The 19,220-nt window shown below is 30.7% G+C and overlaps 2 protein-coding genes across 6 annotated transcripts in view; both read right to left on the bottom strand.

Moving 5' to 3' along the window:
- LOC129905600 (galectin-9C-like) overlaps positions 1-13,492 on the bottom strand; it is a 32,772-nt gene extending 19,280 nt beyond the window's left edge. The window contains exon 1 of one of the 4 annotated variants that reach the window (XM_055981121.1): positions 13,294-13,492. In XM_055981121.1, the coding sequence (XP_055837096.1) occupies positions 13,294-13,368 (75 nt within the window). In that variant the 5' untranslated portion in view covers positions 13,369-13,492. Of the gene's footprint in view, positions 1-38; positions 1,369-7,363; positions 7,913-13,293 lie in introns of those variants that run through there. The other 3 variants (XM_055981118.1, XM_055981119.1, XM_055981122.1) reach the window with 3 other exon arrangements.
- Positions 1-19,220, bottom strand: part of LOC129905602 (uncharacterized) — a 494,765-nt gene that overhangs the window by 130,663 nt on the left and 344,882 nt on the right. The gene's annotated exons all lie outside the window — the stretch shown is intronic.

Raw genomic sequence — 19,220 nt, 5'->3', positions numbered from 1 at the left:
ACAACAAAAAAAACCACCCCCTCGTCTATTTGTCTTACCTCATTTAATCCTTCCCCCTTGTTAGATGAGCAGCACAAGAGAAACTTCAATGCCTTTTTGAAGCACATAACTTTTCTGTTGGGTCCTTAAATCGTGTTATCCTGTTTCTGACATGTACAATTCTTAAATTGCTTCTGTCATATTTTTCCGGCCTTTACTGTAGATTATGTTTTTTTTTTTTTTTTTTTTGTAATAAAAAATTAGATTTTTCCTTAAATTTTCAATGAAATCGTGGATAATTTTTTTTTTTACAATAACTTTGAAGACGATTTTTTTTTTTGTTTTCAAACTGAATGCGTCATTTGAAAGACCAACAACTGCAATACAACAATACTGCTACTGCTGCTGCTGGCTACAGCTGGTGCATTGGGTTTCTATTTTTGTATCTTTTGGATTAAATTGTATCTGGGTTAAAGGAGGAAATACCTTGCTTGCTTGCAGCACAAGGACACTCACTTTACACAAGTTTACAACAAAGAGCGCGCGGAAGAGAGAATGAGGGCCAGAGGATACAATAATTGCTTTTCAAAATTTATTGTAAAAAATATGGATTTGTATTTTATTTTTTTCTATTTTAATTGGTATCACCCTGTTGTATTTTGTTTACAAATGAGATTCTTCTATGACCGTGAAGATTTTCTTTTTGTAGAAAAAAAAAAACTACACATTTTTTAGTACAACGCACCCCCGGATATTAAATGCAACCATTATTCGAGTTAATTAGCCGATATATATGAATAGAAAAATATATTTTAGTTTTCCTCCTTGGGACTAGTAGAATGGAAAAAAATCACAGATACAAAATTTTGACCTCAGCAAGACGACGACGACGATGAGTGGTCCTCGAAAAAATTTCTTACAAAAAAAGTTTTTGGTTTTTTAGAAGTAGAGAAGGAGTTTTGTCAATAAATTCCACTTTTTTATATAAAAAAAACTACAGGATTCAGAGTTGGTTTTTTGTTTGGTCGAAGTTAAAATAAACTACTTTTTTGTTAATCAAAATTTAATTTATTTTTTCTTATAGTAAATTATTTAATTTTTTTTTAAACAAACAATCCTAATGATTGCTTCGAGGAAGAAAAAATAAAAAAACGGGCAGTTTTGTCAGGGACAGGTTCTCTTTTATTTTGCACCTTTTCGTCGTTGTATTCTTAAGTTTAGTTTTTTTTTTGCTTTTTAGGGGGATTAAAATCAAGACCTGCGTATGGTCTAGCTTTTTCGATGACACTGCCTTTTGTGTGGTGAATTTTTTTAGTATTGTATGCCAAAATGACATTGGCACTGCCACGAGCATTTTAGGTGGTAGTGTAGTGGATTACAAAGCTAACAACGAGTAGAAGCTTTTATTAGTCCGCATTTAATTTGATCAGAGATGAAGATGGAAAAAAAAATATATAACAGACAAAATGTCAGATTAAAAAAGCTTTTATTTTTTCTTCTTTCCCTCTTATCAATAAAATGAAAACGAATGGTGGTTGTTGTTATTTTTATTTTCTTATGAAACAGCTGATTTGTTTTGGTGTGGTGAATAAAATAGAATTTAAGCTTTTCAATGTTTACATACTTATTGAATTATTTTAAGTGAGTGATGATTTATTATAAACATTAAAAACAGTCAATGGACCTTGAAAAAATGACGTCGTCATTCTATTTTGAAAACTATTTATCTTTTTATTTCAATAATAAGAAACCACACCTAAGAAAGATTTTGATTTATGGGGGATATTGTTTTGGGGGCTTTGATTGAAATGTTATCGGGATTTTTAATTAAAATTAGTGTCAAATTTTGATTTAATTTGTCAAATTAACGGAATATTTTAGACACTTAAAAGATAACGACTATAGTATGAATATTAAAAGATAAGGCAGAATTATAGATCAAAGAGACATTTGGGTAGTTCCATTGGGGGTTTTGGCATGTTTTTGTAGGTATGTTTAAGCTTTTATTTATTCAACTTTTAAATAAGTTAAGCATTTTAATGCATTAACACTTGGTATTTTAATTTGTTTCATTGTTTTAAATATTAAAAGTATTCTAACTTTTTAAATAAAATGCAACGGATGTGACGTTAGAAAAATCACACCCGTTACATCTTATTTGATTTTATACAGCACAATAGTTTGGATACTTTTAATATTTAAAACAATGAAATAAATTAATAGGAGCAGGGACATAAGTCCCGAATTTTTTTTTCGGGACTAATGTCCCACTTTACTGGGTCACAAGTCCCGAATCCAATTCGGGAATTATGTCCCACCTTACTGAGACATTAGTCCCGAAAAAAATTTTCGGGACTTATGTCCCACGTTTTTTTTTGTATAAATATATCTATAGAGACTATTAAAGACTACAGCTGACGAAATAATAGAACCGATATTGTTCTCACGATTTTTTTTCGTAGTACCAACTCCGATGTAAGGTACGGTTACAAGCTGTTGGAAAACAAAAGCAAAGCTTGCAAATTTATTGGTAAGTCGAAATTGCATCGTGACAAAATATAAACAAATGTATAAAGTGAAAGTTTAATAATTGATATTTGTGATAACCGATATGAGTACTTACCAGGGTGAAGCGGAAAAAAATTTCTCAGATTCGAATCTCTTTAATTTGCACAACCCAAACGCGGAGCGGAAAAAATTTTGCTTCGCGTTTATCGAGTTAGAACACAAGCATATCTTTGGAACAAACATTAAACTGGCAAAATATTCTCTTTGAAGTTTGAGTTATATTTTGTTTCCTTGGAGCAAACTGGAGTAAGACAAATTTTATATAAAACTTATTCTTTGATAAGTAAGTGCCGGTTTGTTCACAGTCGATTATCTTTTAATCAAGGATTATTCCATACAAAAATCCTTGATTAAAAGATAATCGAGTGTCAACAAACCGGCCCTAAGAATGATTTAAAAATCATAATGGTATTATTTCGCTTTAATAAACCGAAACGAGGCACTTTTCTTTTATTTTTTTTTTGAAAATAAATTGAAGCGAAAGAGAAAGCCAAATGTTGAAAAATGGCTTTATTTCTCTTTTGAAAATTAAAATTATACCAATTCGCGAAATACTTCCTTATTTCACTTGGGCGTATTTCATGGCACCAAAAAATAATGTTATGGATTAATTAGTACCTATATGAACATTTATAGTAAAAATTTATGTATATAAAATAGTTTTCACTTTATTCGGGACTTATGTCCCATTTTCGACTAAAAAATTAAGGACTTCTGTCTCAGTAGGGTGGGACATAATTCCCGAATTGGATTCGGGACTTGTGACCCAGTAAAGCGGGACATTAGTCCCGAAAAAAAATTCGGGACTTGTGTCCCGGGGACTTATGTCCCTGCGCCAAATTAATATACTAAGCCCTGGGGTCGAACTACGGCATACGTACGTTAACGTACTGACGCTTTATATCTATATCATTTTCTTCTGATTAAATAGAAAGAGCAATAGTCAAGACGTTAACGAACGTTGAGTAAAGTTGCCTATTTTCGGCCTTGAAAGTGATTTCGAAAAGGTTTACTCCAAATTTTCACTCGTGTGCTGTTCTAACAAATAAAAGAACAGCTTAAGAGCAAAATTTTGGAATAAACCCTATGAAATCCCTAGTTATAACGATTTTCCGAAAGGTGGCCGAAAACTGAAGACGGCCGATAATAGGCCGTAGTTCAACCCCTGATTTTTCATTCATCAGTTAGCCTATCAAAGGAAAGAAGTCAATATAAAAAAGTAGACATTCCTAGGAATAAGCACTATCTGAGGTTTATCTGACTGTTGAAAACTTGGCCCTAAGTGTAAATGTATTAAAATGCTGAACTTTAAATGTTTCTTCACTTGCAATATGCATAGGATCTAAGGATTTGAGAAAAAATCGAACTTTAGACAACAATCATACATGATATTAAGAATTTAGAGAATGCGAAAAAGCTGTTTCCACAATGTCTATATAACACGATTACGATCATACGTTAACGTTTTGACTATTTCTGTTTCTATTTAATAAGTAGAAAAAGATAGAGACACATAGCGACCATACGTTAACGAACGTATGCCGTAATTCGACCCCTGATTTTCTTCAAACTTGGTAGTTAGGTATGAGTTTTGTAAGATTTCCTAGAGTCGAAACTGGAGTATTATTTTTAGGACCCAAATTACCGATTCTTGCTATGTAAGTGAATTTAGACAATAATCATTTTTATCAAAAAACAAAACCGACTTCCATGGGTTTTATGGTTTTTCTAATAGTTCCTATGGCCCGAACTGAACGAAATTGAAATGGGACCATATGGCAGCCACCAGCTTTCCAATACAAATTATCAAAATTGGTTCACGCAGTCCAAAGTTATGAGGTAACAAACACAAAAAAAAATCGGTAAAGAGCATTTTTGGTGGAAATTGTTGGCAGCGATATCCTTAATCATCGTCAAAACTGCATCAATAATGCAGTCTTATAGGTTGAGCTGTATCTTTAACAAGTTTAAACCAAAATATCCTGTTTAAATAATGGTAGATTTTAAAAAAATTGTTGGAATATTTCGATGATCATTGGCATCAAGAATAAAAAAAATCATAAGCATTTCATGGGTGAAAGGGTGTTTTTAAACTGAATTTATAATTGACTTTAAAGGTGATAGCTATCTATTAGTTCTATCCTGGGAACAAATTATGTAAATTGAATTTGTATTGGTCTTAAAGGTGTTAGCTTTTACTATCGAGAGCTTTGCAATAACTTAGAATGGAGCTGAGATATATAAATTTTGAAAATAAAAACTCAAACTTAAGTGTATTTTGTATGGGAGGGCCTATATTTTGAAAACAATAATATTTTTTCTTAAAATAAACTGTTAAATTTAAAAGTGAATTTCGTGATTGATTTTTTTTTAATAAAATTTCTTCACATTGTTGGTTGAGGACGAGATACAGAATGGATTAAGAGAGCCACCTTAAGTAGGTTATAAAGTCTTCACATAAAAGAAGATTTTCTTATTAATTTAGGCGGATATTTTTAAATTAGCACATTCAGGAAACTAATAAGATTTGTCCGCTTCATTTTAGACAGATATCTTTTTGAAAAAAAAAAAAACATGCAGAAATTCGAATAATTTAATACAGAATCAGTTTGTTTTTAACTAATCTTTTTTCTCCGAGTAAAAGAAAACAACTTTTTTTCAATGACATTTTAAAAATGCATTGGTACTAAGTTTTATTCTTTTTTGCATAAGGTTTTGAAAAATCAAAAAACTTTACAAAAGTAGGTATTTTCTTTCCTTTTTATTGTTTAAATTTATTACTTTCAATGAATTTCTTAGGCCCATTTGCTCATACTAGTCATAAATTCTCATCTTAGCTAGGTCGAACATAACTCTTGTGTTTTACTTAGTTTATTCTAAGTTGCTAAAAAATATTTATGTTTAACCTAGCAATGATTTACTTTCATGATATAAATCGCTGAGAACTTCAAATTCAAAAGTCAAATCAATAGAAACGTCAAATAATTTAAATAGATTTTGAGCAATTTAGCAATTAATATACAACAACTCGTTAAATTTTCAAGTTTGTGTCTTTATCTTGCGGAATAAAAGTGTAAAAAAGTATATTTGAGCCAAAAATAGGTGTTAATTGGTTAAACAAAAATTATTCGTGTGTGTGTGTAAATGTGCTGGTGTGTCAAAATTAGTCAATGAAATATGACAGCAAAATAGTGTCTAATACAAAAAACTGTGGTGTAAATTGTACCATCTGTGGATGGTTTAAGTTAATGAATGTAAGTTTATTTTTATTAAATTGATAATAATTCATGTCCTTTGTACTACCGACATCAATTTTTGAGCGACATTCTTGCTTTTTTCATAAAATAAAAGTGCCTAGGTAGAACATAACAGCTTAAGTTCTACTATTTCTTCCCCCTAAGTTATGTTAAACTTAGAGGAATTTATGACACAGTTTGAAGTTCGTGCAAACCGTAATGTAGAACTTAAGGGTTTAGGTTTCACATAAATATTTAAGACTCGTTTCAGCAAATGGGCCTTAATCCAATATGTACAAGATTATTTATCGAAATTTTATATTTTTGTATAAAAAAAGCAAGGATGTTCTAGTGATTCCAGAATATTTTAGAGGCAAGGAGCCGAATTTGAGAAAAAAAAACTTGGAGGCAAAAATAGCCGCATTCAAAAGTAGTCCAACAAAAACGCAAGTAGTTTTTTTTTTTTTTGTATGAAGTATTTCGATTTCCGCAAAATGAAACAAACTTATTTTTTGATTGTACTAAGTTATTTTAATATAAGAGTCCTACTTTGCACAATGTTTGTTGATAATAATTCCGGTGTGCTGAACTCGAATCTAAAGTCAAAAATATCCTAGCAGTTCACGTTTTTGAAATATTTCTGTTAGAAAATGCAAAAAACACGTTTTTTTACCACTTTTGGTGTTATGCCTTAATTTGAAGAATTTTTTTTTTTAATATAAATCATAACGGTTTCTATAAGAACTATTATTCTTCTTTCAAGACCTGTTTAAATCTTCGCAATATCTTTTTTATTACGCGAGATAACTTAAAATGAAGTAAGTGTGTTTGGCTTAATTTATCAAAAAAGAAGATGAAAATGCGAAAAATAACAATAAGCCATAAAACTGACGATATCTCGAACAATAAAAAAGATATCGAAAAGATTTAAAAAGTTGTTGAAAGAAGGAAAATAGATCTTACAGAAACCGTAATAAATTGTATTTAAAAAAATATTTCTTCACATAAAAGCATAACCTCAAAAGTAGTTATTTTTTCATCTTCTAACGGTAATATTTCAAAAATGGGAGCTGATAGGATGTTTTTGTTTTTGTTTTTCGAGTTCAACACACCAAAAACCTATAGAAAAGTATATCTTAGTCTCGGCACCAAAAACGTTGTTGACTTGTGTAATTGATTTTAAATGATATTTTTTTCTTTTAAGCCAAAGGCTACATAACATTACTAGTTATTCCACTTGTACACTTTCTAAAGTCTCTACTGTAACCAGCTGTTCGCTGAAAATATTATTGTTTTTCACCAACACATTTCGCATACTGCGGACAAACATACACACATATTTATATTAATACATGTCAAACATATACATTCAAGAAACACCAACCCCTTTCACGACACTTCCTCCCTCACTAACCAACACTTCCATAACCACAAACGTCAAAATAAAAAATGATTACACAGCAAAAATAAAAACAATTAAACATCAATAACAAGATAACATAATCAAAAATAGGTTATTATATATTTTATATGCGCAAAAAAATAATAAAATGAAAGAAATGATGATGATGATGCATTACCAAACATACCCCATCGGTCACTTCCTGACCATCGACAATCTCAATGTCGTCAATATTATCGACTTGGAAATCCCCTGCATCGCTACCCAAGTACTCATCATTTGGATACTCGACAGCGCTAAAATCGATCTCCCCCCTATTCATATCAGCTGCTCTGGATAAGATAGAATCTGTGGCACTTGGATGATTGGCAAATTGTTTTTGTTTATTGCGTAAATTATATTGTTTTAATGTTGGATTACACAATTTATCACTGTGATTGCACTGATTGTCCCATAATTCTTGACGATATTTCTGGAAGAGATAGCGATCCCTTTTCACTCGCAAATAATCAAGACTGCGACCGAAAGAAAAGCCCGAACGAATAAAGAAATGAGATACTTCGTAGATCTGGCGAAAGGCATTGCAAGCGAAAAACGTCAGAGCTGCCATGGCAGGCAGTGCACTGATGCTAGTTTAAATGTGTTGGTGTTTTCAAAATATAGTATATGGAAAGAAGAATAGAAGAGACAGCAAAGAACATACAGAATAGAAACAGAAAAAAAAACTTGTTTTTAATATTTGACACCGCACCGCATCTGTACACTACACAACACAACTCAGCCTTTCTAGAGAGAAAAGAGATATAAATGTATAATGACTTTACATGAAAATATTATGTGAATGTGTTACATGTGACTTGTGAGTAATAATATATGTACAGCACAGCAGAGATAGCTGAGCTGAATTCGTTTGTTGTTCTAGTTTCCGCTCTCTTGGGGGCGCTGCGCAGCGCATAACATTTTTGAACAAGTGTTAGTGCGAGTATGGTGAATATAATTTTAAAGAAGAAGATGATGGTGACCATTGTATATATATTTCCATAGTACTATCATGAAGTAAAACGATCTTAGGAACTCTAGTGGTGACTTGAAAAAGCAGAATTTGTATGAAAAAAACACACTGAGCGCCACCTCAAAAAAGTGGCGACATCAACTAATACTAAATTCGACTTCATGATAGTACTATAGAAATATATATACAATGATGGTGACTTTTGTCACTGTGTTTTCCTATTTCGAGCCACACTTACTTTTAGGGATGTCATCAGTGTTGCCAATAGTGCAGATTTATCTGCATTTTGCAGATTTTCAACACATTCCCAGACTTTTAAGAACCATAAATCTGCAGTGCAGATTTTATCTGCAACTGAAACTTAACGTTTCAATAACAAAAATAGATTTCATTTCAAAAAAATCCAGTAAAATGGTATTAGGTCTGTTTAATGAATCTGATCCGCACAGAAAAGATCCGAAAAGTACAGGTTTGTGTGTTTCATAAGGAAACACCTTGCCCTAAACTGTTCTACAAACGGTCATTTTGTGTTCCATGAAGTTTTCCAGCACAGATTAGTTCAAGTGTTTCTGCTCCTACTTTTGAGGTAGAGCAAACAAGTGAGAAGTGTCAAACAGCAACTGATTTGTTTTATTTTTACAAAAATGTATTTAAATAAATTAAAAATAATGAAAATTTGTTTAGAATATTCTTAATTTGAAGAAAAATTCAAAATGTGAAAAAATATTCTGATTAATTATAATTTATTTGAACGAAAAGTCATAACAAAAAAAATTATTTTAATTTTAAGTTTCAAAACTGATAGGCAAAAGTCAACCCTATAAAATAGGAAGGTGTACTTTTCTGATCTTTTTTGTTTTGACAGTTTTCAAGAATTTGTGCTGTTCTGATCTTTTCTGTTCCAGTTTTTCTTCATTAAACAGACCTATTAACTTTAGTTTTCAAATCAGCTGGAATTTGTTCATAACGTTCTATATTTTTCCTTCTTGATTTCATTTTCTAAATTCAAATTGTAACAAAACTCAGTACGATTTTGATTTTATAGAGGAAAAAGCCTAATGATATAATTAGGTATTTATAAACACTTCCAGGGTTCCAGGGAAGAAGCTATTGATACAAATTTAACAATTTCAGCGAGAAAAATTATTCTCGAAATTAATTTTAGCTGACACCTGTTCGCAATTTTCTTCATTGCAGATTTTTTTTCATCGTTTCTGCAGATTTTTCAAAATATTTTAATGGCAACACTGGATGTCATAGATATTATTCACATCCGCATTCGCAATTCTGGAACTTCCGTAAACAGTGTTTGAATATGTCTTTATTAATGGCAGGTTCCTACCTATGTACCTACCAAAGAACAGTTTTTTTTCATATTTGGGTCACTGTGGCGTATGCGTAATTTTTTATATAGACAAATCTTGATTGTTTTGTTATTTTTTTGTTGCTTAAAAAACTCATTTATCATCTTAAGAAATTATCAGTGGTTTAAGCCTTATATGAAGTCTTAAAAGTCCCTAGATAGTCAGCAAACCCAAGGGCTCCTTACCTTCCCACTGCAGTGGGAACTGGGAAAACGAAAACTTTAAACGCATTTTTCTGGAAACACTTTTTTTTCTGCTCCGTGCAACGTTATGAATCTTTCGAATTGAAATGTAGTGCGAATCACTCGTCAACTTTTTGGCCATTGCATGAATCAAAAAATTTAATACATATATTTCTCACTAAAATTGTTTTTAACAATTTCTTTATAAAAAAAACCTAGGGTTGAATTACGGCATACGTCGTTAACGTATGGTTGCTATGTGTCCTTATCTTTTTGTACTGATTAAAGAGAGACAGCAATAGTCCAATGATCGTAATCGTGTGTCGTGATTCGACCCCTTTTTTCGTTTTTTTTAATCAAATTTTGATTTTTCACTTTTTTTCCTAAATTTAAGATAATGTAAAGCGTACAAACATAATATGGGCAAATTCCAAACTACTAATCTGCAAAATTGTACTTTTGAGAAAAACGGCTTGACAGTTTGGAAACTCGTACAGAATTTTTTAAAGCGAGTTTTGGCACATATTGGGTTATCAACCCAACGCGTAAAAAATATTAGATTCAGCTATCTGTCATGATATATTTTTTTTTAAATTTTCTAGTTTTCCAGTTTTTTTTTAATTTTTTTAATAAATCGACAATCGTTAAGAGGTGCTCTTGGGGATCTTAAATCCAATACAGTAGTCCCTCGATAATGTGAACTAATTAAAACAAGGCGTTTTCGGATTTTAGAGGGATTCACATTACTGGAACTTTTTCCAATTGCCATATAACTGATTAAAACATTCTTAAAACCAATGAATATTACAGTTATTTTTAGCTCAGTTTAAGCCTGTACTGAATAAAGAAAAAAATCAATAAAATACAAGTAAAAAAAACGTTAAAAAACTTCGTATAAAAAGATGTAAAATGTTAGCATAAAAATCTCCAGCCTGCAGCTGCTTTCAATATCTTAAGAAATGTCAAGACAAATAACAGTTATCCACTTTTCAGACCTATACAAAGATTGCGTGCACGAACGAGAAAAACATGCAAGCTTTTGCAAAGGAAATTCACATTATAGAGTCTAAAAATTTTCGAAATTCACATTACAGAGATGACAATGAACATTTTTGGCGATTCACATTTTAGAGAAATTCGCATTATCAGTAATTCACATTATCGAGGGACATTTTGTTATTTGCATATTTTTGAAAAAAAAAAAAAATTACTTGAAATATGTTGTTGTATTGTTTCTTAAATTATGAATACATTCAACATTACTGACTTTTTTCTAACCATTACTTTTCTCCAAAGTGGCTCTAGAGATTTTGATTAAAGTTAATAAGTACACTCCATACCTATAACGTTTTTTTTTATTTCTGACATTCTCCGGAACGACTAATCAGATTTTAATGAGAAAATTTTAGTAGACAAAATTATATTTATACATGCATATACATAGGGGAAAACCGGGAGACATGAGCCGCTACTCTAAATAACTCACGCAAATACCACTCAAATCAATTATGAGTATACTCAGAAGTTGCTTCCAATGAGGTTCTACTTGCACACAAAAATAATTCTAGATCCTAGGTATATTGACTTTGACATTTTTTATTTTTGTTTTCAAGATAAAAAGTTTATTTAAAGCTGGAAGTAAAAATAGTTAACATTTACTCAAACAAATTTTATTCAACTTTGTTAATATGTATTAAAACAAATTTAAGTTATCTTGTGTTTTACAAAAGTTATTTATTTATTAATTGTAAAAAAACGTGAGTGGGAGACTTGAGTCATTTTTTTAGGGGAGACTTGATCATATGACAATAACATGTTGTACCTAATTAATTTTTTAATGAAATACCAAAAAAATTAAGTTATGTATTTATTTATTTGGGTTATATTTTTAAGAATTTTTTTTGTTTTGTTTACTTTTTTATGCTTTTGTACTTATGTAGGTACTATGAAAGATATTTATATGTTTTTGAGCTTTTATAAATTGGTTTTTTTTTTTTTGTTTATAATAAACATTAAAAAGAGTTTTTGTGTTCATTCAAAATCCCTCAATATATTAAAAACCATTACAAGGTGTAATGGTCATCTTTTGATGAGCCCAACCATTACATCGGGGCGAAACGCATATATGAACACTTTTATGCTGGTTATATATTTTCATGATTTTAAATCATATTTATTAAAAATAAACGGTGTTCAGGGAAAAAACAATATGACTGTTAACAGTCAAATATTTCTTCAATGCCATAGCAAGGCAATAAAAATAGCTACAATTTATCTTCTTTGAAGACTTGTAGCAACTATATAATTCGCAGTTGCTCTATGCAGCTCGGATTATATGGAATCTCGATTTATTCGGGAAAATATGCGTCAAGACAAGGGGTAATGGTCATCTTCTGATGAGCCCAACCATTACATCGAGGCGAAACGCATATATGAACACTTTTATGCTGGTTGTATATTTTCATGATTTTAAATCATATTTATTAAAAATTAAAAATTAGTTTTAACAAGATATGAACTGATTTTTTTAACATTGTTTTTGTTTTACTCGAAGAATTTAGGTATGATCAAGTCTCCCAAAAAGGCAATATCATGCAATGTTCCAAAACGAAGTAAGAAAGAAAGGTTGGCCTAAAAATTCCTTGTACAAAAATTGCAAAAACTCCAGCATTAAGTTGGCCTCAGAAATGCTTTCTGAGGTCAACCCGGCGAACCTCACAGGCGGATCACAATAGTGTGAAGTAGATAAGTGGGGAGAGTTATGATCCCCTGAAGATCAAGATCATAACAGCGCAGAATAAAATGAAAAAGAAGAAAAGCAACAACAGTGTTAAGCACGGAGAAAATGTGTACTATCAAAATTTTAAAGAAGTATTTTTAAGTTACTACAAGTTAAAATAGATTAAAATTTATTTATTCATTCACCCACCATCAAAATCATAAATTACTGTTTTGTTTGATAATAAGAAATAATTTATCTATCTAAACACACGCAATCATAAAGAAAAAAAAAGTATTTTAAAATATGAACAGTCGGTGAAGACACAGAAATAAAAAAAAAACAAAGAAAAACAAATGAAGCTTCTTCCAATGTCATAATTTAAAAATAAATAAATGTTTCTTAAACTTGAGAAAAATAGCTTTGTTTATTTTTGTATATTATGTATTTGTATCTATGTTTTATAACAAAAAATGCAAGTGAAACAAATAAAAAATATAAAAAGGCCTTATTGATATTTAATTTTATTCCAATTTTTGTTTCCTTCTAATGTTAACCATAAGAACTTGACGTCTTCTGCTGTTCAATACCTTTTAACTGTTTCATAGTTAAACTAGAGTAGTAGAAGGTTAAAATTGTATCTATGATAGCAATTGAGAAAAAAATATAATTTTTGATTAAAAATTTTAAAACTTTGCTAAAGGTTTTCAAATTGATAAAAATTACAGCCATTAGAATTTAAATATGATTTAAACTTTCTACCTAACAACATTAAAATTCCATAATTAAAAAAATCATTAATTTTTCATGCTTTTTATCCACATCACTCACTTTGTTTTCATTTTCTTTTCGTTGTTTCTTTCCTGCTTGTTTGTGATGCTTTTTCTTTTGTGAGTAACAGGGCATGATGCGTGATTAAGATCAATTTTTTTGTTTGTGTTTTTATCGGTTCATTAACCACCAAGGTAACAGAACTTTTAACAAAGGTCTAATTTGATAGAGAACAGAACAATAAACACGTTGTACGCGTTTTACTCGTTTTACAACTCGCCTCGTACAAAAACAATTCAATTAATATTTTTTGGTAAAAAAGTGTTTGTTTTCATTATTACACTTTCGGATATGTCGAAAAAATTTTATTTAAAAAATTTACAGACAAACAAATTAATAAAATGAAAAACTAATGTTAATTATACATAATTTATGTATGTAATTCCAATACACAAATTTTATTACGAAGTCATTTTGTTTTAACGACAACCTTGTTAACGCGCGAATAAAATTCAACACATTTGTTCAAATAAAATCCAACAGATTTGTTTGCCATACGAAAATGTACTGATCGGACTGATCTCAATGATGTTGATGAAAAGTTTATTTGATTTGTTAACCACCAGCAAAGAAAAACTGAATGATGTGATTTTTGGCTATCATTCAAATTCACATTTCCACAATAAGAGAATGATTCCCAGATATAATAATTTTATGATAAAAGATAGAAAAACAGAAGATGAATTAGAAACATCGTGTGAAAGTTGGCGTAATGATGAACATTAATGAATGGATTTCTCATTGTATTACCTTATGGTTGAAAGAACACACAGCATCAATTTCTTTATTATGTACGCGTTGAGGGTGCACGAACTTGTTCACTTATGTTGGCTTACACTTTATTAGCTTAATAAAGGGTGTCCAAAAAATAAATATCAGTCTGAATATGGCAATAGTAAAAATCATGATCCATCAAAGTTTATAAACTTGTCTGATTTATGATTAAATAACAGAATTTTAAAATTTCAGAGCTTCTAGAAAGTTTGCTTTAATCAACAATAGTGTGAGGTGAGATGAAGAAACGTAGGTAACTAAATTATTACAAATCTGCCGATTTTAAGTCAGGATCATCTATTATTTTATGCAAACCTATCAGTCATCATTCAATTAATTTATGATGCTTTTTCCAGTTAGTTTTGATTTTAGTTGAAAAACTTTGTTCGTACATTTGAGATATAGAACTAGACAAAATGAGTTTCAGAGGCTAGAACACTACATACTATACGCCAAGTTTGACTAGCTGTAAAGGAGAGTCAGAGTACAACGCACAGAATTATGAGCTCTTAGCTTAGATTGTACTTTAAATGATGAATGTTTTTGGTCATAACGCATATAAACAACACCGAAGTCCGAAGACGGTTTAATTGTTGCATTTTTGCTATAGAATGCATAGATGGCAACAATTGACTCTTTTTAACTTAAACCTTTTCGCATCGTGGTGGGAGGAATGGGTAGCAACATTATTGTGTTGGTGTCATCTACAATACACTAAACAACTGCATTATCAGTGCACTCAAGTGCACTAGGGTCTGCAAGAATACCACATCTCATACACTTAATAAAAGATCTACCCAAGTTCACTGTGGCGTATACGTATCTTATTTTCAATGTTTTTTAAGCTTGAGAACAAATTGTAATGGGAGGGGCTTAGAGTAACTTAGCAGTGAATAAGTCTTGTCTTACGATGCAACTAAGGCATAAATCATTTGGTATATAGGGTAAACTGCCCTTTTGTTGGCACCCCCAAATATTGTCATCTTGAGTTTAAAAACCATTTACAGATCCCATGAACCCAGATCCATCAACGTTAGTGTGCACAAGGGAAGAGTTTTGAGTATGTTGCTATGATTTTACAGTCCTTGAATTTCTATTTGAAGGAAAGGTGACCGTGACGGATCCAAAGTTGAAGCAATAATTTTTTTTTATGATACCTAGAGCCTTCATATGTGAATATCTAACATACTTGAAAATTCAATACCGAAACGTCGACGTTCAGATGATGAATATTTTTAATACAAAAACGTCGTTGGTGTGGGACAGCCCTGAAGCGAAGTTCTTGTTTACTTGAAGTCTGAAGAATGCAAATGGCAAATGTCAGGTGTTCATACACTTACATACATTTATATACAAAATACACGAGAATTCAGGAGAATTAAAAGAAGATAATATGTATAGCTAGAGTAGGGTGTCCGTTATTTCCCAAAGTGACGTTTTCGGGGGTGACACCCCCCAGATCGAAAGTTTAAGCCCTAAATACGGGGAATTTAGCAAAAAAAATTTTTTTGGGGGTCATTAACCCGTGCCTCTAAGGTCATACTTTCCCCATACAAATTTGTATGGGAAATTTTTAACTCATACATAAAATTTTTTTTCTCTCGAGTTAAATCATCTATTTTTAAAATGTTTGTTGATTCTGGTTGGAAAATAGTTCCTTTAAAAGATTACATTCAAAATTTCCCGTTAAAAATTTTTTTTATATTTTATTTCGGTTTTTGAAATTATTAGCTGTTTTCGTAGTTTTTGCTTTCACCTATCACACAATTTTAAATGCAGTTTTATTGGTTTTTAATTCTTTTCAAATATTGCATTAAAAAATTTGTGAATAAATCAAAAATTTCAATTTTTTGAAAATTTTTTTGGAAATTTTTGCCGTTTTTATAATAAAAAAATATTATTAAATACTTTACCCTTTCTTGTTTGCAACTTTTTTGATGTAATTTTTTAGGTGAATAATTTTTAAACAAAATTCAATAAAAATATTGTAAACATATCTTTTGTAGTTCGAGAAAAATAAATTTAAACGTATAAAAACGGCAAAAATTTCAAAAAAAATAAAAAAAAATTAAAATTTTTGATTTATACACAAATTTTTGAATGCAATATTTGAAAAGAATTAAAAACCAATAAAACTGCATTTAAAATTATGTGATAGGTGAAAGCAAAAACTACGAAAACAGCTAATAATTTCAAAAACCGAAATCTTATATATAAAAATGAGTTCGTTAAGTGTGTGTGGCCGATAAACTCGCGTTTGGCTAGTCCGATTTTGGTAATTTTTTGTTTGTTTGAAAGGTATTAATATGTAGATGGTTTGTATAAAAAAAAAATAATACCTTTTCTCCCACTTTCACATAGCTGTCAATTTGTACGAGTGAAAAAACACTCTTGCTTTTTAAAAAGTTTAACTAAGCTTTATTTGTAAAAAAATATATTTAGACAGGCTTTCAAAATAATTACACTGGTTTACAAGGGTTTTGTTGCCGAAACAAAAATATACTTTTCTGAAGGTTTTCGGTGTGCTGATCTCGAATCCGAAGTCAAAAACAACCAATCAGCTCCCGTTTTTGAGATATTACCGGTAGAAAATGCAAAAAAACGTTTTTTTGAGTTCTCTGGATATTATTCTTTTGTATAAGAAAAATTGTTTGAGCATATTTCTATAAGAACTGTTTTTCATCTTTCGATACCTGTTTAAATCTTTTCAATATCTTTTGTATTGCCCGAGATATCTTAAACTGAAGTCAGTGGGTTTGGCTTCATATATTATAAAGAAGATAATGACGTTATAAAATTTATAAAAATACCAAACAACTGAGGATATCTCGGGCAAAAAAAAAAGATATGGGAAAGATTTAAACAGATTTAAACAGATTTAAAAAGGTGGTACATAGTTCTTATAAAAACCGTTACTAAATATGCTTAAACAATTTTCATATATAAAAGAATAAGGTCCGAAGTGCTGTATTTTATAACGGTAATATTTCAAAAACTTAAGCTGATTAATTTTTTTTGACTTCGGATTCGAATTCAGCACACCGAAAACCTTCAGAAAAGTATATTTTTGTTTCGGCAACAAAAAAAAAGTTTAATTTTGTTAACCAGTGTTATTATTGTTTATAGTCTGTCTGTGATGCCTGTCAACGTTTGAATTTGCTTGAAGCGGACACTCATTGGGACTCAACGCTTCCTGGCGCATTTGTTTTGTCTTCGCCACATCATATTGTTCTCAGTAATATAATCACATCTAATCCTCCAAATCCACTCGAACTTTAGCATAATATCCGTGATTAGGATTAGATACACCGTGACATTAAATCCACATTTGGATTACACAAATGAAAAAATGTATATGCGAATAAAGCATTGGCACAATTAGGATTGGTTGCTCCAAATCGTTAAGAGCAAGATGTTCTTGATCAAGAAATACTACGCGGAAGTCAATACAATTGCGTTGAATTAAGAATATTTGTGCAAACCAATTCCCGAAGTATGACACTATTATGCAAGGTGTCATCAATCAGAGTTGTGGTTTGTATTTCTTAGATGCACCCGATGGTACGGGAAAAACATTTTTGATATCATTACTTTTAGCATAAATACGATCTGAAAATAAAATAGCATTGGCTCTGGAAGTTGCAGCCATGTTATTAGATGGTGGCCGTACAGCACACTCGGTTCTTAAATTGCCTTTGAATATGCAGGTTAATGAAACACCTACAGTACCTTGCCATATTATAAGGGCCAATCGAACAAAATACAATTTTTTGGTTCATGTTGCTGAATTTTCAAAGTTTTTGTCGAAATATCTTGAATTTTATCTGTCCCATTTACTTGCACTTATCATGTAGATACGGATTGACTTAAAAAAAGTAAAAGAATTCATAATTTTTGATAAAAAATAACGTACAATAGGGGATAAGCTCTAAAAGACGTTTCCTATGGAATTCACGCCCGGATAATTACCAGACCGGTCTAATACTTAATTTTTTTTGTACCGAGGAATAACGTGACATGCGTAACTTTAATGGCAAGGATCGCATTTTGCATAAACATAGAAGCTCTGATCGTCTGGATAGTACGTAATTTTCTAAGATTTGGAGTAGTTTTTTTTTTTTTTCGTATAAGACCAGGCAAGTACGTTAATCAAATCAAAAAACATCCTCTGATCATTATTGGCTGTGCTGCTACATATTTCAGGAAAAGGATGAGGTTCTTTTTATATTGTGGAAAACGCCAGACCAAAACAAAAGGAGCTTGGGAACGTTTTGATTCTACGATTTCAGAATAGGCTCGAGACTCGAAGCATCTATATCTATGCAAGACTGGGTCCTCACCATAAAGTTAAGAATGTCACGTTATTCCTCGATATACAAATTCAAGGATTGGACCGGTCTGATAATTCTCCCGGCATGAATTCCATAGGAAACGTCTTTTGGAGCTTATCCCTTATGTACGTTATTTTGTATCAAAAAGTATGAATTCTTTGACTTTTTTTTAAGGCAATCCATATCTACATGATAAGGGCAGGTAAATTAAAGACATTTCGACCAAAACTTTAAAAATTCAGCAGCATGAACCAAAAATGATTTTTGAGCAAAACACACTTAGTTCATCTTAAGATATCTATACCTATACGAAAGATATCGGAAAGATTTAAACAGATTTTGAAAGAAGAAAAACAGGTCTTTTAGAAACCGTTACAATTTTAATTTTAAAAAATATTCTTACATGAAAAAAAAAACGTCCGAAGTAGTCAAAAAAACGTTTTTTTGCATTTTCTAACGGTAATATTTCAAAAACGCGAGCTGCTAGAATTTTTTTGACTTCGGATTCCAGTTTAGCACACCGAAAACCTTCAGAAAAGTATATTTTGGTTCCGGCAACAAAAAAAAAGTTTAATTTTGTAAACCAGTGTTATAGTCCTGGTATATCCAATGAATTCAAAAACTCCGTTTGGTAATTTGATACATTGCTTTCATTTGTGATAAGGTCAACCGATTTGTAGGCAAAACATTGTGCATTTATATAGTTTAAAATTGTTGCATTGATTTCAGAAACATTTTTATTTGTACCAGCCATTATTGAACGTTGACTCAGCCAAGTATGATTTTTGTAATTTGTCTTTATACTTGGAAATACATTTTGAA

Source organism: Episyrphus balteatus, chromosome 1 (genome assembly GCF_945859705.1).
Source record: "Episyrphus balteatus chromosome 1, idEpiBalt1.1, whole genome shotgun sequence".
In the NCBI taxonomy this organism is placed as follows: Eukaryota; Metazoa; Arthropoda; class Insecta; order Diptera; family Syrphidae; genus Episyrphus; species Episyrphus balteatus.
Note: the sequence above shows the minus strand (reverse complement) of the source record. Positions and strands in the feature narration are given on the sequence as shown.